Here is a 26,983-nt window from a genome sequence, read left to right on the forward strand (position 1 = left end):
TAGATAAGAATCGCCAATAAGCGTCAAGAGGTTTGATACTGAACAATCACATGAGCGTAACTACAGGCATCACAGAAGTTGATGGCCACTTTCAGACTGAGACCTTAATCAGCCCTTGGTGTGATCTTAGATTCCGGATAGCTCTATGCCCACCCCATACATATTTAATAAATCAGTATAATAAAACTGAATTAAATGTATTAAATGTTTCTATCACATTTCATCTCTCTCTTCTTTCCTCCAAGCCATACATACAGAGGTTATTCATTCCTGATCATTTTTATCCTGTAAGCCACAGTAGAAAACATAAATCTATTTGTTCAAGGCTGCTGCATGCTCCGGGGTCTTTAGGAATATATTTTTGCACCGTTATTATGTTCATGTGAGAATCCAGTATGTCACCAAAAATGATATGTTATATATATGTATATCTACATATATACAGATCGGTACATAGCAGTAAGTGCGTATACTGAAGACATAAAAGCAACAAACATTTTTGGGGAAGTGATAATAGATCCGGGTCGTACCGTTCATTTCTTTTATTTAAGTCCCAAGTCCTTCTCCTGAAATTAAAGCTTTTTACGTAACAGGCACCATAGTAGCCAATGCATACTGTCATAGCGTCATTTTTGGAAGAAGGCTTGTAACAAACCGGTTGATGAGTTGATTCTGCTTAGTGGAGGAAAAAATAAACTGGTTTTGGGGAGAGAGGAACAAATTCTCACAATTTAGTTCAAATTCTGTACAATTTAGGCACAAGCGAACGTAGAGGGGGAAAAACTACTTGTAAATAGCAGCAGTGAATGGTTAGCTATACAGAGGCTCTGTGTGATCACCAAAACAGCTAAAGTATCACAAAAACTATGACTATGCTGGAGGGAAGAGGTGCTCAAAAGGCTTTTGTACGGTGCTTGTTCTAGCGGCAAGAAAGGAAGACAGCTCCGTGTAGGTGCTACGACGTCATGTAAAGCTAAACATACCGGGCAGAAGAAATCCTACAGTACACTCGCATTCTCCTAGCGTTAATCGCTCTGCGTACTAAAAGGGTTGTATATTGTCATATGTGCCACACACTGCTCTGCACACAGTACCGACAGTAGCAACATCCGACAGTGTACCGTATATATATATTTATATATATATATGAATTTAAAAAAATTGAAGGCATCTCAGTGGAGGAAAGGCCACCCTGAGCAGTAACACCGGTGCCCGACCTCTGCAGTGGCAGAATTACAAAGCTAGGTTTCAAAATATACTTCCAACACATATACATATATATATATATATACATATATATATATATATATATATATATATACCTATCATGCAAACAGCTGGCTACATTCAGTGTGTGCCCCTTCACATTATGCCAGCTCCGACAGATCCACCTCTCACTTACCCAACGACCATCGACAACATGATCGCAGAAAGCAATAATCAGTGACCCTAATATTTCCACGTACTTTTAGAAGCGCATTACACTTAGAGTTAGTAGTTTAGGTTTCAGTAGTAAAAGTCTAACCTGTATACCACACTCATGCGGTTGTCTTATGAGAAGACGACTTTGGGAGCCACCAAAACAACACTAAAGAATGTTCATTCTTCTATACCGGTTGTCTTCCACCCCAAGGGATGTATACATTTAAAGTAAAAGGACTGCGTCTGTCATGATGCTGGGACTGTCCAAATCATGATCCTGGTAGTATATCCAGAATCCCAAGAAACAAGGGACACAGGATCCTTGGATGTAAAGGAGTCGCAGCGTAGGTTAATTCCAAAGTGAAGAATAAAATGATGGGTACAAAGCATCCGACTCCATAAACTAGTCTGTCAATCATATTATATATTGTCTGCCTTGCATCAGACCTAAAAATCTTAACGGGGCTTCAATTTATTTGCTTAAATTCTCTAGCACTAACAACCAGCACTGCTATAAGGCTGTCGTAAATATATATTCACTATCTGCTCAGTGAAGCTGATCTTAGGTTATGACCTCCTATTCCAGCACCCCTCATACGCTGTTCTTCCTGTCATATTTCTAAATATACACCAGTTATTCACGTAAATCATTTTCTCATTGTCCTCGAGGTCTACAGCCTACCTGAACTACATATGAGAATCAAGACCATACTTCATTCTACGTTATCCTCAAAAAGCACAAAAACAATCAACGTGAATGAAGCTTGACGGAAATGGTTATTTCAATATGAAGAGGGTAGGAAGTGGACAGACATGCCCTGGTGTGAACAGCAAGAAGGATGATGCCACTTGTTGGAATGAAAGGCATAGTATTGATTCTTCCCATGGACGAATAAAAACATTTGGGGGGTTACCTTACAAGTGGACAATTAAGGGTCAGTCCCTTCCTATGACGGACAGCAGAAAGGGAACAGGTCTTTTCCTTGAGATCAAGAGGCAGAAGGGAAAATAGTCTCTTATTAGATGGCCACAGACAGCTAGGTGGAAGAGCCACAGACGATAAACCTTAAAGTCTGGAACCAAGCACATCCTCGATGGGCATTAAGGAGAGCTTTCAGGGATGCGCGTTTTAGGGGTGGGGCGAGTCTCTGGGTGCAGAGCAGTTACGCTTGTCCAAGAACGCAGAGCAGCAAAGACACAAAGTCGATTTTAGCTGCGACGTGACTTGGAATGCTGGATGAGCCACTGCAGAGTGATATCTGAAAGGAAAAAATATTAAAATGTGACTGCACATAAAGTCACCGGCACAGCACTCGCACATAAACTTCTCTGCCTCTCACCTATGTTATCCTTTTCTTTACACGAAATGGAATAGCAGCAGATTTCCCTGTCCTGTATCGATGAAAGGTTCCTAGGCAGGGTGAAAAGGCACATATTAATATTTGTTATGATCTTAAGCAGCCCACATCTGGAACAGATCCGGGAAAGATACTGAAAAATAGAGATTATACATATTAATGGGAAAATTAACCTTATGTAGCACAGTGGCACACTGTATGAAAACCTGGCACACAAAGAGATAGCAACATGCACTGTACTATTACAGAATCATTAACAGTGGGATCTGGGACATTATGAAGCTACCACTATATTTATAACCCCCCAGTCACACCCTCCCCCAACCATCAAATACATTTTTTCAATCAGCTGCTTCTCATCCAGAGCGCTGGCAAGATCTCTCTTATTCCCAAGCACCAAGACCTGAAAATAAACACAAATATTTATTTCAAACACATGCCTTATTGGATAGGTTAGCAGTGTTTCTACCTAACGTTATATACATCATAATATAGGATGTAGCTATTATAGTCCCTTCTATAATGGTCTGCTTTATTATATTTGATATCAATTTTACTAGCGCAGTTCTCTGCCATTTAAATTCCATTTATCGTCTCTGGATGACGGGGGCACTTTTGTCTGTTGTCCTTGTAGCCCATTTCTTTTCATTTACAAAACGGTGTGGATCTGGAGGGGGTAATAACTCACCGGAATACCCTGTAACTGGGGTTTGTCCAGGAGATTATGCAGTTCATTCCGAGACGCTTCAATCTTCTCTCTGTCTGCAGCGTCAATCATGTACCTGCCAAGGGAAACCAATGTCGGTATAAGTGAATCCGAACCAATAAGCGAACACAGCATGCTAATGTGAACCATCAATGAATGAGGTAACAGGGTTTACTCTGTGATGAATGAATGAATGAATGAATACCACATCAGCTACTTTCAGGCATCAGTAATGTCATCTCAGAGCATCCTAGATGAATCTACCTATAGAACAAGCAAGCCAAAGCTTAAAAAAATACATCTCAAAATTGGTGATGGTGAAATTGACTAATTTGAAACAAGTAATGTATTATATTTTGCTAGATCTAAAGGAAAAAAAATTGGAATGTATGAGCCTCAATACCAAGGAGTTTTTTTACTGATTTTTTTTGTGATATTTGGGTTCCATATTAAAGGTTTTCATTGCGTGGAGTAAAAAATAAATGCTTTATGCCACAGGTTAAAGAATAATATTGTGCAAGTCTTTTCATGGCATATAAGGAAAACACAGTCTCCAATGGAATTTTTTAACCGAGGACATAACATGAGCTTTTAAGAGCTTTAAAGGAATGAAAAGAAGGTTCTTGACAGGTTTACATAAAGAGTTCAAGAGACACAACGAGTTTGCAAAAGAGCCTGATACACCAGCCAACGCCAGAAAAGCAAAAAGTACAAATATTGGACGGACGGTAAAAACTCTACGAGCAGATTTCAGATTTAATAAAAGTAAAACTGAATTTCTATGCGCATTGGGTCGGTAAAACTGGAAAATATAACGCTCATAGAACACACTTGATTAAAAGGGTTTTAGGGGTTAAGCACTAGAATATAACATGCATTCTTAATGTATTGTAGATGCAGTTTTTTTTCTCCCCCTATTTAACTTAGAATAAAATATCCTCCCCTGCTCGCAAGTTTATTTAAGCTCTAAAAATATGTTTGATGCCCAATACAGCCATCATACACTTAGATCAGGGGTGTCCAACCTGCAGCCCTCCAGCTGCTGCAGGACTACATCTCCCATAATGCTCTTTCAGCTAAGGGGTTGGCTGAGGAGTATGGGAGATGTAGTCCTGCAGCAGTTGGAGGGCCGCAGGTTGTACACCCCTGACTTAGATTTTCCCTTGACTTATCCCGAAGGACAGAACAAATGATAACTTACACTATTGCATTGACCCCACGACAATAACGCTCCCACATGCTGCGGAAACGCGGCTGGCCGCCAATATCCCATATCTGAAAAAAAAAGAAAGCGCCGGTTATATTAAATAAACGGCTGTGTTTATCCATGTACAAGAACAGCAGTATAAATAAATATAAGTATAACGCAGTATAAGATCATAGAAACCTGGAGTAAAGACCTACATAGCGTTAAATCGCGCTGTGCATGTATAGGCAAAGAACCGAGTAGAGCTGACCAGGCAGCTGCACACACCCAGAGCTGGAAGCCATGCAGAGTATCTTACAGCCATTAAATCCGAGTGCTACAGCAGTGGTAGTCAACAGGTGGTGCTTCATGACATCCATTAGTATAAGAATAATAATAAAAAAAAGTCTGACTGGCAAAGGATTGTGGGAGCTGTAGTTCCACAGCAGCTAGACGCTTGTTACCCCTGTTATTGTGCACAATGGACAGATTAAGACAAGTACTTTTGAAGGAGTAAAGGATTGCTTTGTGATATAAAGATGCTGCGAATGGGTCATGTTAAAATAATATATTTACAGAAGAAGAGTACACAGTGTGAACACGCTGGAACCAATCAATGCCATTTCCAGTGTATGCAGTACAGAGCTGATAGAAATCCGGCTGACCTTTATTGTAACGTTGCCTTTGGTGACTTTGCGCATGTTGAATCCTACGGTGGGAATCATATCCTCGCTGAATTGACCTGACTGAGGAGAAAAGACAAACCATGAGACGTAAGAATCAGCATAATCACAAATTACATCATAGCCCTGTTTACTACAGTCACCTACTCAAGAAATGAATCGCGATGCTTACAACAAATGCGATTAAATATGAGCTTTGATGTCGTTTTTAAGTGAAGAAGCGCATTACTCATCATGAGGTCATTCAGACTAAATAACTAATTCCTTCAGAGGCGGAGGTCACTGCAATGTTCTCCTGGGTGGTTTGGAAACGTTGAATGAGCAGAATAAGGCAGGAACTTTTGATGAGGTCGGGGAAGATCTCCTTATAGTTAAGTTTTGAAGAGATCACTGAACGATGTGTTTCTTCCATGTCAGCTCCAGTTATTCTTCACTTTCTGGCTCGGAGGCAAACGTTTAGAGGCTCCACCAATGTGCAGGTAGACAACGCAACTAGATTTTTGAATGTAATTTTCAGGAATGATTGGGTGTGGTGGCGTCCTTAAGATGTCAGAGACTCTTTTATTGCCAATAATCTGGTGCATTAATGAGAAGGGCAGAGTCACACTGTCTTAAGGTGATACTCGGAGTGTTATTTACTGATACGCCAGGTTAATCAGAGAAACCCAGCATACATTGCATGGCCAGCAAGGATTGATGCGGACATTCCTCCCACCACGTATCAGGGTCTATTCACTAAGAGGAGAGCTGCCTGGAGAGTTTTCAGGAGAGTTCCTTGACTTTACCATACATTAAAAAGGCTAGCAAGATTCAGCTTCTGCAAGAGCTAGGCTGGCCCTGTATAATGCATAATTAAATCAACAAGATGTCTTCAAGAAGTCTACTCACACACTGAATTATATCAAAGAAAATAAGCGAGCACAGGGGCAGTTCAGCCCTTCTTACTGGAGAGACCTGCTGGCGTTGGCCCTTCATGACGACTAGTGAATTGAGAATTAAAAAATCAACTCTGTCTTTCCCGAATAAACCTCACTGAGGGTACAAGTCCAAGAATCACAGCTGATATAGAAATCTCCGCCAAACTGAACCTGCTATCTGCACGAGGGGACAGCTTTGTTTAGAAGATGAAAAAGATGCATCGTGCAAAGAAATTTCCAGCCAACCATATAACCATATAACTATATAACTATATAGAAGCACAAACTGTGGTGTCTTTTGCACGCTTGCTTATTTTCTTTGATGGTATTCCTGAATTAAAATGACCAATAAACTCTGACAGCATTCATAACGGTACTCATGTGTTGTATGACGTAATTGAACTTCTGAAAGAATAAGGCAAAGGTATAACGTTTTACACGTTTTTGCACACATATACACACACACATACTTATCTCTCTATTACTTGCATGTGGTCCCTTGTGTATGTGCTTACACGTTGCAGACATGTTTCATACAGATACATGCATGAGCTGCGCTCTGCATTACATCTGTACATACACAAGGGACCACGTGAAAGATGAACTAAGGGAGACGACAGGTAACATATAGAAACGTGAAAAGATCTTCACCTAAATGTAGGCTGCGTTACTGGCCAGGAGAAGACACAACACGTTTGAATTGTTTAAAACCTGTTTATCCGGCGCTGGGATTTATCAGAGTCGTTACTAAGTATCAAGGTGATTAAGATATTATGGTGTTAATGTAAAAGAAAAAGGAAACAACAGTCGCAGCTTTCAAATACTTCTGCTAAACATTTTAACACCATGTGCTGGAAATGCTATACATAAGAGCAACATACATATATATATCTATTGTGCCATGAACTATAGTGAGCGATCGCAAATAAATTAAGCTAGCTTTACATTATCTTCATGTGCATTGAGCGATGACCATCTCCAATTTAAAGGGTGGGACTCACTAACTCCCATCATACACAGGCAGAGGTGGTCCGCCCCGGCATGATGGGAGTTATGGTACAAGGCAGCTGTAAAGACACGTTCCCATTCCCTGAGGCTGCCAGCTATGATATTTCAGCTTCCAGTCCTCCCACCCGACCCCGGTAGCCAGACCCTCTCTCACCGCTATGACATTGACAAACGTGGTCTTGCCCGAGTGCTGCAGCCCGACCAGGGTGAGCTCCATCTCCTCCTTCCAGAAGAGAGAGCGGAACCAGTCCAGGAGTCGAGACAGGAGGGACAGCATCGCGGAGGCTTGGCAGGGGCACCTGGGGTGAGGAGACTGGGCGGCGGCAGGGAGTCCGGAGATGGGAGATTGTGAGGAGTGTCTAGGAAGTGACCAGCGGAATCAGGGGCATCAGTGCTGTCACACACCGGAACTGTCAGCTGGAGGCTTCACGATCCGGAAGCGGAAGTGTCTCTACTCACAGAGCACGCGAGTGCTCCCCCTGCTGGCGGGAAGCAGTACATATAGACTGATTGTACGGAGTGAGGCTTTTGGAGCTGAGCGCCGGCCTCTGATACATATAACGAGAGATTTATTGTCCGAACTAATTTGTAACCTTTTACTGGCCTAAAGCTCGAAGAGCAACATAACCCATCAAGGCCACAGAAGTCTGTTGTTTATATAAAGAAGGCCTTTTAGAGCTCTTCTGTACACAATACCTTTGAATCCATGTGTGTCCGAAAGATGAAGTTAGGCTCCTCGTTAGGCTCCTTGCAATGTTTCAAGAGAGCCTTTACATCAGACACCAAACATGGGAGGCCATGGGAGGTAAAGGTACCTCTCAGCTATCATACGGATTATAGTGCAGATCATGACAAGAGTGTGCCTTTAAATATATAATAAAAATATACACCGATCAGCTATTACGCTAGGACCACCTGCATGATATTGTGTAGGTCCTGACCCACCGAGGACTTCACTAGACCTCTGACGGTGTGCTGTGGTATCTGCACCAAGACGTTAACAGCAGATCCTGTAAATTGTGAGGTGAGGTCTCCATGGATCGGACTTGTCTGTCCAGCACATGCCACAGATGCTCAACTGGATTGAGATCGAGGGAATTTGGAGGCCAAGTCAACACCATGAACTCGTTGTTGTGTTCCTCAAAGGTTCCAGAACCATGTGGGCTTTGTGGCAGGGCGCATTACCCTGCTGAAAGATGCCAATGCCGTCAGGGAGTACCGTGTCCATGAAAGAGTGTACATGGTCTGCAGCAATGCTTAGGCGATATGTTTAACATCCACATAAATGGCAGGACCCAAGGTTTCCCAGCAGAACATTACCCAAAGTATCACACTGCCTCCGCCAAAGTGCATCCTTGTGCCATGTGTTCTCCAGGTCAACAACAAACCTCACCATCTACGTGATGGAAAAGAAAACGCGATTCATCAGACCAGGCCATCTTCCTTCATTGCTCCACGGTCCAGTTCTTATCCTCACGTGCTCATTTTGGCAGTGAACAGGGGTTAGCCTGGCACCCTGACTGTTCTGCGGCTACACAGCCTCATACGCAACCAACTGCGATTCACTGTGTGTTCCGACACCTTTCTATAAGATCCAGCACTAACTTTTTCAGCAATTTGAGCCTTCGCCCCCCCCCCACGTGCATCAATGAGCCTTGGCCGCCCATGACCCTCTGGCTTGGTTCACTGCTTTTCCTTCCTTGGACCACTTTTGATAGGTACTGACTGCTGTAGACCGGGAACACCGCACAGGAGCTGTAGTTTTGGAGATGCTCTGACCACTGGTCAGTATAGGAGTGAACAGTCTCAATTTGGTAGGTATGTTTGCAGTAGGCGACTTAAGTCCTGCAGGTCAGTTTTCTCTAGCAATGTCACAATTTCATGCAAAAGGGTCATGTGTAGGAAGTAGCATGATGGGGGATGGACGTTAAATCATATTATGCCAAGACTTGTATACTATAATGCACATGGTAGGTGTCTGGATCTGTCATTTTTGTTAGCTGCTCCAATTTTGTCAGGAAAGCTGCCCAACAGAGTGGCCTTTTGGTGGCCGGACTAAATTTCTTTTAAGACTCATAAAGGAAATGGGCACGACTACCTCTTCAATAGTTTTCATTGACACTAGGTGTCAGCAAACTCAAATATTCCCTGAGCTCTCTGTACAAATGCGATGATTCGTGCATTGATTATTTTTTTTTCAGATACTTTTTATTGCTTTTATATTGAATTGACAGCTTTAGTATGCAGGTTCTCGCAGGAAATCAGACTTCCCAATTCCCCTGCCCCTTCTTACCTTTTAACGTGCATTGATTCTTAGAAACAGCTGTTGCTTTTCAAAAGATATTTTCTCGTTTTTCACGAGATACCCCATTTCTTCTTGGATTTTGTATCTGGTGATATATAGCACTTTTTGAGCAGCAAAGTCTAATTTTTTCAAAACACTGATTGTATGAGGGTTCTAAGGAAGCTTCATCTGTTCGCAGATGACCCAAACTTTGTAGCAAGGTTGACACTCCAGTAGGGTTACATTAAAGGTCGACACTCCAGCCACCATATTCACTTTAAATGCTGGCATCTTCTTGCATATCGGAGGAAGATAAATAGAAGTGACCACCTCCATGTCGTAAGTAACACGCATACGTGCACACATATTTACAGACATACTCTCCCACTAACACACACTTATTCATCCTAACACACACACTCACTCAAACATACATGCATACAGCTTTTTTAATAGCCAGTTGTATACTCTGCAAGCAGCCTTGTTTTTACAGCGATGTTTTGTGACCCCATGCATTCCCGCCTCCGACTTCCAGCCATGTTTGAAGAGTTTTGGACCCCTCCCAGAGTCCAAAAACCCACCCCTGGCATAGTAGGACACTACTACAGTAAGAATCCCCATATGTGCTTTGCCCGTCCCCCAGCTAGCTGATTGAAGCAGACAATCGGTCCGTCGGACCACGGAGAGGAGGACAGCTTCAGCTACAGACCTGCACCTTTATTATTCTCTTAATTTGTGAAGAATGCATATTAAAGTACCCCACTGTCCTTTAAAACAGCAAAATGACCTGGGGCCTTTTTGGGACCTACCGTTTATTTTAGCAAAAGTACAAAACACTGCGTTTAGGACACAAAAACCCAAAAGAGAAAATGCGGCCTTGAAGTTCATTTTCTGAAAACTGCATCAGAATAAAGGGGTGAAATGCTATTTTCCTTCGTTTGGATGCCTAAACCCCCCACGCCATTAATATCGCGTGAAGCTACTCACAAAGATTTAGACGTCTCCCTTCCCTAACGCATGGACTTCAGATCGCCTCTAGGCATGTGCATGAGAACACGTCACTGCATGTACCTTTTTACGGGATGTTGACACAAAGAAAATATTTTCCATTTTTTTTCTTCATTCTGAGAAAGCCATTAGTAGACCGAGCCGGCCTTTTCCATTTTTATTTTTATCTCGCCTCAAGTGATCTACGATATCCTCTCGGCCAAGTTTCCCAGAACGACTTCAATGAAACTGGAAATATCTAGCGGTGCTCAGCGGGGATGCCCCCTTTACCCCTCTGCTGTTTGAGATGGGGCAGGAATTCCTACCGCGTGCTGTCAAAGGCCAAACATGTACATAGCATCCCCCTTTATAAATCTCAATACATTTATACAGGCCGACAATATTATCGATGAGCCACCTCTATCTCATTCATTTTATCAACAAGTACACATTCTTACTGGGTTTAAAATCAAACCATTGGGAATGGTTCTTATTGATGCCTATGTGTATATATATATATTTATACTGTATGTATATTGATATATATACATACTGTACACTACCATTTAAATGTCTGGAGTCACTTAGTTGTAACATAATTGCAAAAGGCTTTTCTAACAATCAATTAGCCTTTTAAAATTAAGCTTGGATTAGTGAACACAACGTGCCATTGGAATACGGGAGTGATGGGAGTGATAAAGGGCCATTGGAACACAGGAGTGATGGGAGTGATAAAGGGCCATTGGAACACAGGAGTGATAAAGGGCCGTTGGCACACAGGAGTGATGGGAGTGATAAAGGGCCGTTGGAACACAGGAGTGACGGGAGTGATAAAGGGCCACTGGAACACGGGAGTGATGGGAGTGATAAAGGGCCAGTGGAACACAGGAGTGATGGGAGTGATACAGGGCCATTGGAACACAGGATTGATGGGAGTGGTAAAGGGCCATTGGAACACGGGAGTAATGGGAGTGATAAAGAGCCTCTGTATACCTATGAAGATATTCCATTAAAAATCAGCCGTTTCCTGCTACAATAGTCATTTGCAACATTAATCCAGTCTGCACTGGATTTCTGATCCATTTCATGTAATTTTAATGGACAAAATGTGCTTTTCTTTGAAAAACAAGGACATTTCTTAGTGGCCCCAAGCTTTTGAATAGTAGTGTATATATATAACGAGCACACAAAGGAATCCTGGTGCTAAGTTTTTACAGAGTCCTTATCACTATTGCAGCCAATCAGATGGACCATTCAAATTGTTGCTATAGTGACCCCATCACATTTCAAACTTTGCTCACCTTTTATACATGTCCCTCATTGACTGAAACTGTAATTTAACCTTTTCTATCCAGGAATGGTCCTAACTCCACATTTTACTCAACTGTATACCAATAATTACAGGATATCCTAATTTTTCGTTTGTTAGACAGGTGGCCACCCCAGCGAGAGATGGACAGTATTCTCTGTGCTGTTCTTGTATTGTTTTTCCTGTTAGCAGAAGGCATGTTTGCTGCCCCCCAATCTAATCGGTCGTTTACCATGGAAAAAAAGGCAATATCTATCTAAATGAGAAAGGGAAAAAAATACGGTTGAAACAATAAAAATGCTAAAAAAAAAACCTCTTATCCTCATTTACCTTTAATGAGTTAAAAGAAAAAAAATTACACAAAATAGTGTATATCGGTGTAATAAAGCCTGTGAATAATCTGGAATGTGGCAGTCCCCCTTTAATAACCTTTAAAAATGTTAATGCGATAACTTGTCTGGACTGCTAATTCTCCCTCTTCTTAGTAACAAGGTTGGGAAACCTAATGAATTGGCCACACGTGTACAGCCCGTGTGCATGCGCATATCATGTACAAGCAGCAGAGGGAGCAGAAGTCCCGAGCCCCTCCGTTCTCTGAGACTCTGACCGCTCGCCGGCCCGTGACGCAGATCGCTGTATCTTGTTATCCACCCACAGAGTGAGTCACTGCCCTGAATTCCTATCTCTGCCCCCTTCCCCAGAATAAACAGCCTGCAGACAGCCCTGAGCTGCCAGCCCAGCTCACAGATCACTCCGTCACGTGCAAAGTGTGGCACTGACCTGCTACACACCTCCTCCGAGTGCAGAACGTGGCCATGAAACCCCCAGCTCACCCGTATCGCATCAGCCAATAACACAAAACACGAGCACGGCATTACCTGTGTTTGCCTTCCAGAGCGCTCCTCAACACGCAGCAGATGTGATTCCGACCCCCCCCCCCCATTTATTATAGCAGCGGAAACTGAACTCTAATTTAAGCATTATGAAGAATACTTCTTAAGAGTCACTTTTTTGACAGAGCGCTCTAACTATGCAAATGTGCTTTTTGTATTTCAAGGTGCAGGACCGCTACTCTGGTGTACAGACAGCGCTGGGCTTTTAGCAATTGGATTTATTGGGGCGTCATCTTAAACACAAGTAATAAAAAGCATAATTATGCATAAACGTGATGTAATATTTATGTATTTATATTGTAGTCATAACTATGAAGTGTGTCACAGGCTTCTCCCCGCATTTTCCACGAGGCCCTTAAGACAAATAGGAGCGGCTTTTTTTTATTATTATTTGGTAGCGCTACCTCTCAGGGCTGGACTGGGAATGAAAATTGGCCCTGGCACTTTAAGGCCACCAGTTGGATACATGCGGCCGCATGATACGTTCTTACACCGTCATGTGCCTAACTAGGAACTCTCCGGGGTTTTGCCTGGAGACCCTGGAAGCACTACTTCTTAGTTCTCCAGATTGATAGATCCTCCAGGTCCTGACATGCCCCACTCCCCGCCGTTTTCCCCCTTTAATGGAAGTGTGTCCCACGATATCAGCAGGAATGCCCACCGATGTCAGCAGGTAGTCATGACTTTATCCTGCAAGGGGGGGCTCTGGGTATCAGGAGCCTAAAACTTGACATGTGACTCAGTGGATTGTGGCTTGACATGACAATGAATCATATGAATGATGCCGACAGTACAGGCACATGGATTTTGGGGTCTCCTTCAGTTTCATTGGCCAGTGATGGTATGGTTGGCTGGATTACCCACTATAACGCCACGGTCCGCCACAGCTCAAGGGCCCATTGGTCATGTGCCACATGGAAAATCCAGCACTAGATACAACATTTGTACAAACCCTTATAGACGTTATCAGGCTCATTAACTTATTTATTAGTTATTAATTCTCCCCCTGCTTTTCGCCATGGTGGCTTTAGTTCCCCCTAGAGTGAATGAAACACATACCTCCGGCTGTGGGGTGTAGCTACTTCTGTTAGTTTAATTGCCCTGATTTCACATTGTGTACAAACCCCATTCTTTATCAGGCTGCTTGAGCCGCACCCGATGGGAACTGATAGGAAAGTGAGACGGACCCGTTACCTGCTGTTCAGCCAGGAGTTCACCTAAGTGCACGCGAGATGCATGCGGGGGCGGAAAAGGGGACATCATAAACTAACACGGTAATCACAGCGTGTCACGATTCTGTTACCGTGCTTCTTCCTGTGCTTACCCTTCACGCATGTACTTGATGGGTATTAGTGTTATAAATCACCCATCTGAGCTTGAATATTAAACTCGCCTTCTGATTATTGTTTTTGAAAACCATAGAATTCTTAGGAAACCGGAATTTCAGTTTCAGACCAAAGTGCTAGAATGATATAAGCGAAATGTCACACAGCTGCGTGCAGAAGGCATGCGTCACACGGCCGCACACAAGTCAGACGGAGAGAGAAAATCGATTTTCACAATCTTTGATCACGTAGCTGCAGCGGTCACACAGTTTTTTTTCAGCTGTCTTAAGAAACGTCTTCCCCCGGATTCCGTCTTTCTGGTTTAAGGTTCTAGATATGGCAATATCTCCATAGATCTATCGAAATCTAATTTTCTCACTTGTCCACTCACCATTACACTTTCAATTACCACATGCCTTCTGAGCTTACTCGAGAATATAAAGATTGACTCATGTTACTTATTATGAACCGGGCTGGATTTACTTGTCTTCTGTCCCTTGGGGCAATTTTGTGGTTGACTGAGTGAAAACTTGGTGATCATAGATGAGAAGGGAAGAATTGTGCCCTAACTTCCACAAAAGGTTGGACTGATTGATCTTTGGGGTCAGACTCAAATGTTGTTAAAGAATAATGACGAGAAGTAATTACTTCACTCCATGAGGAACATGAGCCTGAGACCCTGAGTACATAGTACTATATCATAATTATATATAACTGAGCAACCAACCTACATCAACTTATTTTAGCACCAAAGCAAGCATTACTTCTTGGGTCTCAAGGAGACCATGAAAGGTGACTATGGCTACTTGGCCATAGTCATCTTCCATTCTGTCTTTCTACTTGCCAGTTCTTCACACCGCATATAACACCATAACTTCATAACTACTCTATCCAGTGATGGCATTTTGTTTACCCAAGTTCCAGGAACCATTTATTCAACCTTTGCCTTTTGATTTTATCCAGTAGCCACTAATGCTGCTTTCTGAAGCCATTATTTTCCATGCCACCCATCCCATTTCTCAGAAAAATACAAACATCAAAACACAGCACAGTTTGAGAATCATATTCAACATTTGTGTCAATTACAGCATTTCTAAAGAAAAAAAAGATTTATAAAAACATTAGTTATGGAGAAAACCACTTACGTTGTGCTTACAAATAGAAGGTGGCATGATCCATATGCTACAAAAAGCTTTTAATTTGCTGAACGAAGGAGTTCATCCAAAAATGTAAAATCAGATAACAAACTTTAAGGATGTTGGCTGGCAGATCCCTACGTTCACCGAGCTTACCGATTGGGTGCTGGAGTGATGCTGATCGCATATGTCCAGCCGCATGCTCATACCTGGGAACTCTCTGGGTTGTGCCTGGAGACTCTGGGTGAAGCGTCGCTTCTCCACGTCAGTGCGGGACCTCCTACCCATGTCCCAAATGGGGGGCTCTGGGTATGCTCATGCTGCAAAACTATAAAAATGGGGTGTGTGGCTTCATGTATCCAGCCAGTTGGATTACTTCTGCTATTTTGGAGCCACTGGCCTTAAAGTGCCAGGGCTGCCTAGTCATCCCCCATTGGGCCTTGTTCTAAAAAGTAAGTAAAACTCAATATTTTTATCTCTTTTTGACCAGCAGTTTAGAGACATGTAAATGGGAATCTTGAGCAGGGCCATCTTTACCTAATGTATCAGGTTGTCTTAGTTTTGTTGGACCCTTTGAACGTATGGACTAGAAGAAGAGATGCGGACATCACTGGTTCTATATAAGGAAACGGTAATGATAATATATTTAGTAAGACATAAAGAAATTATGCACAACTTCTAAAAGTTCAGAAATTTACTTTCAGAATAATTTTCACTGTAAACCAAATCTAGACCAGATCATAGAAGCCAAAAGTGACATATCTCAGTTTGCATGTCCCCACCCAGACTCTCATTATAGTGGAAACATTTATGTGTTCATGCAAAGACAGGTTTTATAATTACCGAGACAGTCTTCAAAATGTTTGGCGATACTTTATACGGCAGGGGAATGCAGTTCCCATTTACCTCCCGACAACTACCCGCTTGGTTGGCGTATCTTGGATGGTTATGCGATATTGGAATGCGAGTTATTGCAATATTAAAGACTAAGTGTGATGCACCAAGGAGTGGAAGTTTTATAGCTGTGAGGCTGTGTGGGTACAGGGTGTGAATCTGTGACGTGAATTTTGGGGAGCGGGTCTATAATTTGGTGTGCAAGGTGCATTGCAACAGATTGCATTTGGCCATCCATAAGATTGAGGTGTTATGAATGAGTAATTCAGGAGCATGATGCGGGTAAGGTACCAGTATGACAGACGTCGTCTAGTGTTATGTATTTATTAGAATGAGATCGGGATATGATGCAGCAATTATACATGAGTTATTTGCTAAATCAGGAGATCCAGGAATGCTGAGAATTTACAGTTTCTCACAAAAGTGAGTACACCCCTCACATTTTTGTAAATATTTTATAATATCTTTTCATATGACCACACTGAAGAAATGACACTCTGCTTCAATGTAAAGTACTGAGTGTACAGCCTGTATAACCCCTCAAAATAACTCAACACACTGAAATTAATGTCTAAACCTTGGCAACAAAAGTGAGTACACCCCTAAGTGGTGGGGAGCAGGTGTGTTAAATTTGGTGTTATCGCTCTCACACTATCCCATACCAGTCACTGGAAGTTCAACATGGCACCTCATGGCAAAGAGCACTCTGAGGATCTAAAAAAAAGGATTGTTGCTCTGCATAAAGATGGCCGAGGCTAAAAAAAGATTGCCAAGACCCTGAAACTGAGCTGCAGCACGGTGGGCAAGACCATACAGCGGTTTCACAGGACAGGTTCCACTCAGAACAGGCCTCGCCATGGTCGACCAAAGAAGTTGAGTGCACATGCTCAGCGTCATATCCAGAGGTTGTCTTTGGGAAATAGACGTATGAGGTTGAAGGGGTGGGGGGTCAGCCTATCAGTGCTCAGACCATATGCCGCACACTGCATCAAAGATGATGCACAAGAAAGCCAGCAGACAGTTTGCTGAAGACAAGCATACTAAGGGCATGGATTACTGGAACCATGTCCTGTGGTCCGATGAGACCAAGCTAAACTTATTTGGGTTAGATGGTGTCAAGCGTGTGTGGCGGAAACCAGGTAAGTACAAAGACAAGTGTGTCTTGCCTACAGTCAAGCATGGTGGTGGGGGTGTCATGGTCTGGGCTTGCATGAGTGCTGTCGGCATTGGGGAGCTACAGTTCATTGAGGGAACCATGAATGCTAACATGTACTGTGACATACTGAAGCAGAGCATGATCCCCTCCCTTCGGAGACCGCAGGGTAGTATTCCAACATGATAACGACCCCAAACACACCTCCAACGACCACTGCCTTGCTAAAGAAGCTGAGGGTAAAAGTGCACTGGCCAAGCATGTCTCCAGACCTTAACACTATTGAGCATCTGTGGGGCATCCCCAAACGTAAGTTGGGAGAGATCAAGGTCTCTAACATCCACCAGCTCCGTGATGTGGTCATGGAGGAGCGGAAGAGGATGCCAGTGGCAACCTGTAAAGCTCTGATGAACTCCATGCCCAAGAGAGTTAAGGCAGTGATGGAAAATAATGGTAGCCACAGGTTGTTGCCAAGGTTTAGACATTAATGGCTGTGTGTTGAGTTATTTTGAGGGGTTATACAGGCTGTACACTCACTACTTTACATTGTAGCAGAGTGTCATTTCCTCAGTGTTGTGACATGAAAAGATATAATAACATATTTACAAAAATGTGAGGGGTGTACTCACCTTTGTGAGATACTGTATGTGAAGAATTAGGGGTGTGAGGGACCAAGTTGGGGTGAGGGACAGTATTAAGACACATTTAGACCACATTAGAAGACTTGGTAGGATATCTAACTGCACTCGTGTTTGCCTAAAAGGGCTCAGAATCATGAATAATGCGGACTACATCATAACCTATGACATGGCAACTAACAGAATTTAGAAATCAGTGGTGTCCTCCACAGCTGACGTTCAGAACAAGGACAAAAGTTGTAATATTATTACAACTCTTATTATTGAGGGTAATATTAGTAAATTTGGACCTTGCGAGTATCCGTAAACAGGGATAAGAGGGGACATTTTGCCTCTGGATTTATGCCTGGGTAATTGTAATGATGGAAATGTAAAAATCATAGAAAGATAGAATTTGACTGCAGATAAGAACCATTTGGCCCGCTTAGTCTGCCCGTTTGTCCTGATGTAAAGACCTCAATCAGTCGTTGGTCTCGTCAGGATAGTTTTATGGCAGTCCCATACGTGTCTAAATTTCTTCACTTATTGACTGTACTGTATATTACTTAGATTCGGACATTGTCCAATAATAGAACATTTTCTGTGGACACCCAAAGCTCACAGAGATACCACCTCGTTTAGTCCCCTTAGTCACATAGAGACAGCGTTACTAATGTAAGGCATCCTCCTGTCTCTTTAATCGTGATGTTCCAGAATTATACGGCTTGCATCATTAGGGAAAAAAGCGCCTATGGGAGCCTTAACTTGCGCTTGGAGATCATTTCCAAACTCCACGTACTTATGGGAGACTGGATTCCCACACGGTGATGCCTCTCCTCTGCTGATTCATAGCAAAGACAAACCTAATACTGCATTCCCAGGCAGGAAGTGTCTCAGCCAGAAGAAGGGGGAGGGCGGGAGGTCACAGGAACCCTCTCACCCTAACGGGCGAGCTGCCAAAGCTGTGTCCCAACCACAGCAGGTCTGTGCCCATAAAGGGTTGGAACACGCCACGGGGAGCTGCACACACTCACGTTTCATGAATGGGAGGGAAGGGTGAGGGGAGAGGAGAACATGATGTTACAAGAACAAGAACTGGGAGCCGTTTATTGAAAGCGACAGTAAATTCGTACCCAAACACCTGCTTTGTACGTAATACCCCACACGGTACACTGCGGGGGGGGTCGCTGCAGGGTACAGGGGTCACTACGGTATGGAGGTCTTCTCGTTAGTCACGTACACACACAAGCCAGCAGCTTTAAATATTTGTGTTCTCTAGTAAGTTAAGCAAATAACCTTAACAGGTCTGTCATTCTTTGCCCAGGAGGATTAGTCACATACCGGTAAAAACACAGAAGTGTTTTGAGTTTCTATGGCAACATCCTATCAGTGCCTGATTTTTTTTTTTGTCACGTGACGATTAAGTATTTCCAGGACAAAAAAAATGTTAATGAGGCAAATGTGACAGTAAATTGTTTCTAGTATGATTTTTACACACTTCTACACTTGTTTTAATACTGCGTCCTGCCCCCATGTCTAATATTTTGGAGGTCGGATACATACGTTTCTGCTGCTAGAAGGGAGCAGCAACTTACTGGGTATATTCACAAACTATGAGAAGAGGAAGGTAACATGGCTGCTAGCAAGAGGTACACAAAAGGTGGGTTTCCGATATATACATATTGGATATGTGTTCATGTGCAAACATTATTCCATTTGGAGCACAAGGACTTGACGCCATCAAGGTGCCACCATCCTTCTGAGTGCTATTTGAAGCTGTTCCCCTTTTAAAGGATGCGCTGCCGGAGTCCTCCATAGTGTTAATGGGCCAGTTGGGGGGTCTGCCTTTTCACCGGCCCGCAGTGCAGTGGCGCTACAGGGAGCCCTGATTGCCCAATAGGATTGGCTCGCTGTTATGCAGCAAATGGGCTGCCGCTCCCCAAGACCTCGGTCAGAATACCATTTGGAATGGTCAAAGAGGGGCACTTGATTTAGAGGGTGAGGTTAGGAGGGGAGAACATTATAGGGGCTTTGTGACCGAGTAACATACCCGGGAACTCTCTGGCTACCCGGAGCCACCCCTTGCGGGATGCAGGTAGGAAGTCCCGCTGAAGGTGGGCGGTCCCGACGACATCGCGGGACATACGCCATTTTTGGAGGGGTAGTGGGTGGGGTGTGAGGCGTGCCGCAACGCCAATCCTGTGACCCCGAAGTTTCCTGTGGTGACCCAGAGAAGTGGTGCTTCACCTGCAAGTCTCTGTGCATGACCCGGAGAGTTCCCAGGTATGCCTATTAATGACCATTAACGTAACTAAGAGATCTAAAAAAAAAAAAAGCAATAATCTTTACATAACATACGGGACATCAGGGGAAGAAGAAGGGACAAAGAGATTGAGGTCCCAAAGGAAGACCGATTCTCCTAAACAGGGACATTTGGGAGGTATGCTAATATATTGTTAATTCATTGATTTAGTGTTCCTGATCTCATCCACCCTCCTGTTTAAACTGCAATAAAACCTTACGGTACTTAAAGGAGTGGCAGTGAAGGGATAAATCTCAGGTGGAATCCCAACTCCAGGGAGAGACTCGGTGGGGTCAGAATGACCATGGAAACAGATTTCAAAAGGAAGCAAAAAGTAGTGGAATTTAAAGTATTGTACAACTCTGCGGAATATGATGGCGGCATAAAACCCAAAAAACAACAGTAATCAGAAGTTTGTTGAGGCTTCAGGGGAATGGAAGATAAGGGTGAAGCTGAGACGCGCCAAGGAGCATTATGGGAAGAGGAGGAGGTAGGGTGAATCAGTGGAGGGGGCCGGTGGCGTTGGAGCAGAGAGCACAGTGTCAGCAGGCTGCTTTTGAACTGCTGCCAGTCACGTCTCATTCCAGGAAGCAGGGGATACATTTAGCTCCAGGCTGCACATGAAAGCAGCAGTCGGAAGCCTGACTGTGTCAACATGCGCAGGGTGATGGGGAGGTGACACTGTCAAAACAAGTGAAGGGGAACTGATCTGTCTGCTTGACATCAAAGGGCCACAGCTCCTATATCTACCCCCCCCACCCTTACCATGAACCTAACCCCTCCCTTACAGGGGGTTCCTGAGAAAGGGCTCATTGTTTACACACACCTGGAGCTAGTGAGTCACACTATGGAGGAGGTGACCCTGAAAACGAGGGTGGAGGTAGACTAGACTGATAAGCCGCAGGGCTGACGAGAGGCAAAAGCAGAAGAAATCTGTGAAATAACCGGATTCGGCTTTATTACAGCCAACCGCGTGTTCTGAAGAAGGGACCTCCGAGGTCTGCTTATACAATGGACTGCACGCTTGCAAGAGCAGGACCCTCTTCTTCTCCGCGTTAACGTTATTGTCAGTTTTAATGTCATTGCTAAATACGTGCACTTCCCCTATTGTAAATATATTGAATATAACAATACCAAAAAAAACATAAATATAATACAAATCATAAAATGAATTATAGAGAACAACATTCATGAAATAAAGATTTTTGTTTTATTTCTCATAAAAATACAATATTTATAACATTTCAGGGACATACCCTCCTAGTACCCTCAGGGTACACCAACGGACAGGTATGAACAGGTGTATTTAAATAAAGTGCTTTGTCGTGTAGTCTCTGTACCCACTATTAGGGGTGGGCAGAGGATCGGGGCTAGTTTGCGAGGGGGTGTCTTGATGTGTCTGGTTAAGCCCCTCCAGAAGTGTTTCATTCCTTGAGACACTTTGAAACACAGGGTCAAGTTCAAGTCGGTTACCTCCCTTCATAACTGTCTACATAGTTTAGAAGCCTCCGACCCACTCCCAAAAACCGCCGGCCACCTGTTTCAATGCTGAGAATGTTTCTTCACATCTCTAAAGATGAAGGCTCACATTTGCAGCCTGTGGTGTCTGGCAAGATGGGACCAGGGCTGGTACATGGCACGTCTCTTCTCCTGACATCTGGGACCTGGCGAACCAGCGGACTACTGCACATTGTCCATGGTCCGCAGATAGCTGGCGCCCACACCATTTTATTCTCACCAAGGTGGGCTCATTTTTTCTTCTGATGAATAATCTACTGGTAGCGCTGCCTTACCGACATCCCTCCTGGGGATCATTCCTTAGAATCTGTACCTAGTTTGGGCATCTGTTTCAGCGCATGTAGCAATGCAGAAGAGTCCAGCGATGACATGGCAGGAGAGTGAATTTGCTGAGCCCTGTCCTGACTCAGTAAACCGGAGTGCGACAGTGTAGGGTACAGCATGGGCATAGATCCTGGATACCAGCACTTCTCCAGCATGGGGAGATAGGCAGAGGCTGAAGGTGGGATGAGATAAAAGGGCAGGCAGAGAGGATGAGTAGGGTAGGATTCTGTTGATTGTAGGTCATTGCTACAGAAGCGGTCCTCCCCAACGTTGGTGTCCAACCTAGGTCTCTTCTTGGGAACCTCATCTTCCTCTTGTTTGATGATGCGGTCCAAGCTTGGGGAACTGCTCTTTTCTTCCTTCCAGGTACCACTCTGTTCATGCGAAGACTCCACTTTATCTGCTTCCCCTCCATAACCACTATCCGTGTCTGTGTCCGTCCCGCTCTGTTCCCCTGATTGAAGAGGGGCTGCGCGCCGAATGACCGGGACACAGTTGGTAGCTTGTCCCTTGAGGACTGGTTTGTCAGAGAGTTTTGGTGTCCTAGATGGGCTCCGGCTGAGATCGGAAGCCACGCGGTGCAGGTGAGCAACCAGTTCACGTCTCTCGCCACCCTCGAGGAAGCGAAGAGCCTCCTCAGCGCAGAGCTGGAAACCAGAGAGGAACATCTCCTCGCCAGACATTCTGCTTCCATCAGAAGGTGAACCTGAGAAGATGCATGAGAAGAAGCAAAGCCATTAGGATATGAGGAAAGTAATAAATGGGGCTTGGTTCTGAATTCTCCAGAAAAGGTATTGATAAAGAGCCGGCAGGTGACGAAGGGCTGCTGCTGACTCATTTTGCAGACATTTTTAGGTGCAGGGTACACTGACCTACCTCATTCCCCTAATACTAGTATTAGAACACACAACATCACTAATATGCAGCACTTTATAACAAAAATAAGTGTATTTTATAAAATATTTAAATATCAACACTTAAGAACGTATAAGGGTTAAATGAAGAACAGACGGTAAATCTGTTTCAGCATAGGAGAAATGTTCCAACAAGAGGTCATAGTCTAAAATTAGAGGGTGAGAGGCTTAGGTGTAATATAAGAAAGTATTCCTTCACTGAGCTGGGGGTGTATAAGTTGCACAGCCATCCAGGAGAAGTGGTAGGGAAAAGGTTAACCTGGTTATGTTGGGGGAAAGATGGCAGACTACATGCACCTTTTTATATAATCTACAGTCTCAAGATGTTGGCTGATTTAAAAAGGGGAAGTTACTTACCACGTTGGAGGGTAACAATCTGCTTTTGCTGCTGCTCAATCAGACTGGATAAAGACTGGACATGTTTCAGGGTTAGCTCCAATACAACAGCTTTCTCCAGGTGCCCCAAAGTCTGCATGAATAAATTAAGAGGTTAGTGAAGTCTCACAATGCCCCGGCCATCAATTCACGAATTAGTAACCCATACTTCTGGAACAGGGGGGCAATAACCCTAAAATACCACTGTTATTGATATATGGACACTGCTGGAAGGTCCTCCAGTAGATGCTTAGGCTACCCCAGGAAGACACCTTCCCAGTGACACCTTGAGAGGCTTCAACATCTCAGTGCGAGTTCTGGAATAGAACGTCTAATACATGAGTGATATATTCCAGGCATCGGGGGCCACAAACAGACCAGGACTCCGGCAAAGCCTTTGCTTTAATCAGTTCCAACCAGTTTGGTTGAGATGCCGGAGCTCATGTGGGGATATCCAGAAGATCCGGCCTGGTTGTGACCCTCGAGACGCGGCATTTGATACCCCTCAGTATTTTAAGTGCTGAGAAATTCCAGCGGACGGGTGGGACGCAGTGCGTGTTCTCCTTGGCAGTATCATTTGGCGGTCCTGGAATAAGCTTTGGCGGTCCTGGATAAGCTTGGATCTGGAAGGTGTGAAAGCCCATAAGCAGTTCTGAAGCTCGTGCGTTTTCCCCGTGCCTGTAGAATGGGCGTCTTTGTCCTGTGATGATCACATGTTCGGTGTGGTGTCCTGCGCCAGTCACATGGATCTGTGTTGCTTCCCATGGCTGTCACATGCATCTGCCGTAGCTTTTATTTACTTCCATACGCTCGCCTATTACTTATTAACCCGTGAAGCCCTATTCTATGTGCTTAAGAAGTCAGAAGAGATTTCTGAAGCTTTACTGATAATCTCCATTAATTGATAGCATCTTAAAGTGTAAGCTCTGCGGTATAGAACCATTATACAGTATTTAAAGCATACATTTCAATCTCAGATCAGTTTCTATGTCAGGCAGAGCAATCTCATCTACGACCCCGGACCCCCCAGAAAGAGCCATTAAGGTCTGACTCACCGTCAGTTTGAGATGCTCGGGTAATAAGTCCTTGAGCTGAGAAATACATTCATTAATCCTATCGCGGCGCTTCTTCTCAATCAACCGGTGCGGCAATTTATACGTGTCCTGGAGAAAGAACGGGATAAAGCAAGCTTAGACATAGATTTTACACGGCAACATTTCTGTTATTGTGTCTAACCCCCCCCCCCTTGTAACATGTCTTCTACCCGGCAAGTGAAAGGATCTTAACTACATGTGACAGTACATGTGACATATCACACTGCACAAAGTACACACAAACCCGCACATTTACACACAACAAAGTCAGCACACCGTGTAATAATCACCCACACGGATAACAAAAGTGTGCAAATACAATAACACAACATCCACACAGATCCGATACAGAATTTGACTGCAGGTAAGACCCATACAGCCCTTAATCAGTCCGAAGCCATATTCCTATCCCATGCATGTTTAAATTCCCCCATTGCCACATCTGCTGGGAGGCTGTTCCGCTTATCTACTACCCACCTCACAGATCAATAGCTACAGGTAGTGAAAAGATCCTGGCCAACATCCGATATAGTAGAATACATTATATTAGGCTAGTTTATTAGCAGAGTTAGTTACTGCGTGTTTACCGTCCATGACTACGGAATCCAGCAACCGCAGATCAAGACTTGGGCACTCGTTGGAATCATAACCTGACAGCCTGCGTCAATTTGCCTTTTTTTATTTTGTAACCACTTATGACATCTGTTGACCCTTCCGTAAAAAAAAATAATACGACTGTTCCTGTATTAAAGGTTTTCACTCAATAAACCCAATATTGATTTTATTTTAACATTCCGTGGTTTAGGGCAAAAAAATGGTAATTCTGTTATCAGACTTAAATTACTTTATTACGCAAAATCTAACCCCCCCCCCCGGATGTTCCTAATTCATTGCAGATTCCTCCCCAATGGGTTCATTATACAAACTAATTCTTTTTGTTTTTTGGTCAGAGCTGCTCGCTTAGACTCACCTTGCTGTCTTCGCATCTCTTTAGACCTTTTCTCGGTTTGAACACTTGATACATGTGCGAGAAATCCACCCTGCAATATAAAGAGACAACTCAGTACCCACGAGAGTCGCAACGGCTTAAACAACCAAACAAAAACTTTGCAACACAAGATATATTATATATACAATATACAATTTATACAATATAGCATGTATAGCTTTTATATGATACATTGTATAATGATTTGATATATTATTATTCAATTATTGGCGGACCGTCATACGTCCACGGCGGAAAACTTACCCAGACAAGGAAGGGGACCTTTCCAGACAGGCAGGAGGAGGCTGAGCGCTGGGAATTCTCTCCATGTCTGTGAGATACAGCTGTCGGATCCGTCCACGTAAGTCCCAGGTAGTGCAGTGTCTTACACGTCCAGCCCAAGTTCACCAGACAGAGTCTCAGACAGCTAGTGTTCCTCCCAGAGAGACGGCGCAAGCAAGTGAGTGCTACTCCACTGGGCGATGGTGTTATGAGCTGTAGCTTCTGGCTAGATGGGGGGGAGTGGACGCTTGCTCTGGTAGGAGGGAGGTTGGTGGCGTGTCCCTCCCTGTGACAGCAGCACGCCTTGTGCCAAGTGAGCCAGCTGCTGCTTCTGTCATATGAAGCTCACGTGCTGCTCAATGCTGCATCTCGTACAGGGAGGGAGAGGAGCGTGAGCGAAGGGAGGGAACAACGAGACCTGTGTTTGAGGAGCTCTGATCATGCGAGGAGAGTGAGGGAGTGGGGGAAAAGGGTGTAGAGGAGAGGGAGAGCTGGCGGAGTCTTAGGAAGCAAACTTATAGATAGGTAATAAATATATATATAATATATATATATATATATATATATATATATATATATATATACAGACACACGTATATACATATATGTTCTGTGAGCATTACATGCCCCTGTTCTGCATATCATGTATATGAAACAGAAAAAAAATGTCTTAAACAGAAGGGATCCCCGCATTCATCATCGTGTTTTCATCATTTAGTATGAAGGATTATATCCACCCTTTATAAAAAGAAATCATCATCATTGCAAGATTTTATTGGACCGTGTCGGGGGATAAATTCATAGAGGGGTTTATTCACTAAAGCGGGATTTGCCAGGAGTTTCAAGTCGCTCACTTTACTTATGAAGGTTCATCCTCAGTGAGTTGAAGCTCCAGGAATGATACCTGATTGAGCTTCCGCAGGGTCAGCTCGGTCCCTTCCGCCGGATATATTTACCAGGGATTGACCTTTAGAATGCAAATTCAGGGAATCAAAGGCACAACGCTCCTGCAAAACTCGCGATTTAGTGAATAAGCCCCACGCAGTGTTTGGTGACCCATTCACAGAAGGGACAGGGGTAGGTAGAGGTACACTGAATATTAATTCTTTCAACCAGCAGACCAAAACCCCAGAAAACCGAGATGATTTGGTGCAAAGTTGCTCAAGTAAACAATGTGGCTGGGAAACAGCAAACACCCGTCCTCCAGGACTCCGGTCCGATCCCAGCATGCTTAATCCTTTATTCCATCAATGAAACGCTGTGAGTTAAGCCGGATTGTGTATCCGCAGAGAGCCGGTTATATAATGT

At 43.8% G+C, this 26,983-nt stretch overlaps 2 protein-coding genes across 2 annotated transcripts; both read right to left on the minus strand.

The window, feature by feature from the left end:
• Nucleotides 1–2,170: 2,170 nt before the first annotated feature.
• On the minus strand, nucleotides 2,171–7,705 carry ARL8B (ADP ribosylation factor like GTPase 8B). The gene is made up of 7 exons (XM_053468989.1): nucleotides 7,435–7,705; nucleotides 5,338–5,418; nucleotides 4,688–4,761; nucleotides 3,469–3,562; nucleotides 3,116–3,183; nucleotides 2,763–2,833; nucleotides 2,171–2,681 (listed from the first exon to the last, which is right to left on the minus strand). Exons 1-7 carry the CDS (start codon nucleotides 7,555–7,557, stop codon nucleotides 2,632–2,634), a joined length of 561 nt encoding a protein of 186 aa, XP_053324964.1. The 5' UTR covers nucleotides 7,558–7,705; the 3' UTR covers nucleotides 2,171–2,631.
• Nucleotides 7,706–21,371: 13,666 nt separating this feature from the next.
• On the minus strand, nucleotides 21,372–25,965 carry BHLHE40 (basic helix-loop-helix family member e40). The gene is made up of 5 exons (XM_053469603.1): nucleotides 25,658–25,965; nucleotides 25,376–25,445; nucleotides 24,367–24,474; nucleotides 23,294–23,405; nucleotides 21,372–22,728 (listed from the first exon to the last, which is right to left on the minus strand). Exons 1-5 carry the CDS (start codon nucleotides 25,720–25,722, stop codon nucleotides 21,992–21,994), a joined length of 1,092 nt encoding a protein of 363 aa, XP_053325578.1. The 5' UTR covers nucleotides 25,723–25,965; the 3' UTR covers nucleotides 21,372–21,991.
• Between the last annotated feature and the right edge of the window lie 1,018 nt (nucleotides 25,966–26,983).

The sequence above is a fragment of the Spea bombifrons genome, chromosome 6 (genome assembly GCF_027358695.1).
Source record: "Spea bombifrons isolate aSpeBom1 chromosome 6, aSpeBom1.2.pri, whole genome shotgun sequence".
NCBI classification, from domain to species: domain Eukaryota; kingdom Metazoa; phylum Chordata; class Amphibia; order Anura; family Pelobatidae; genus Spea; species Spea bombifrons.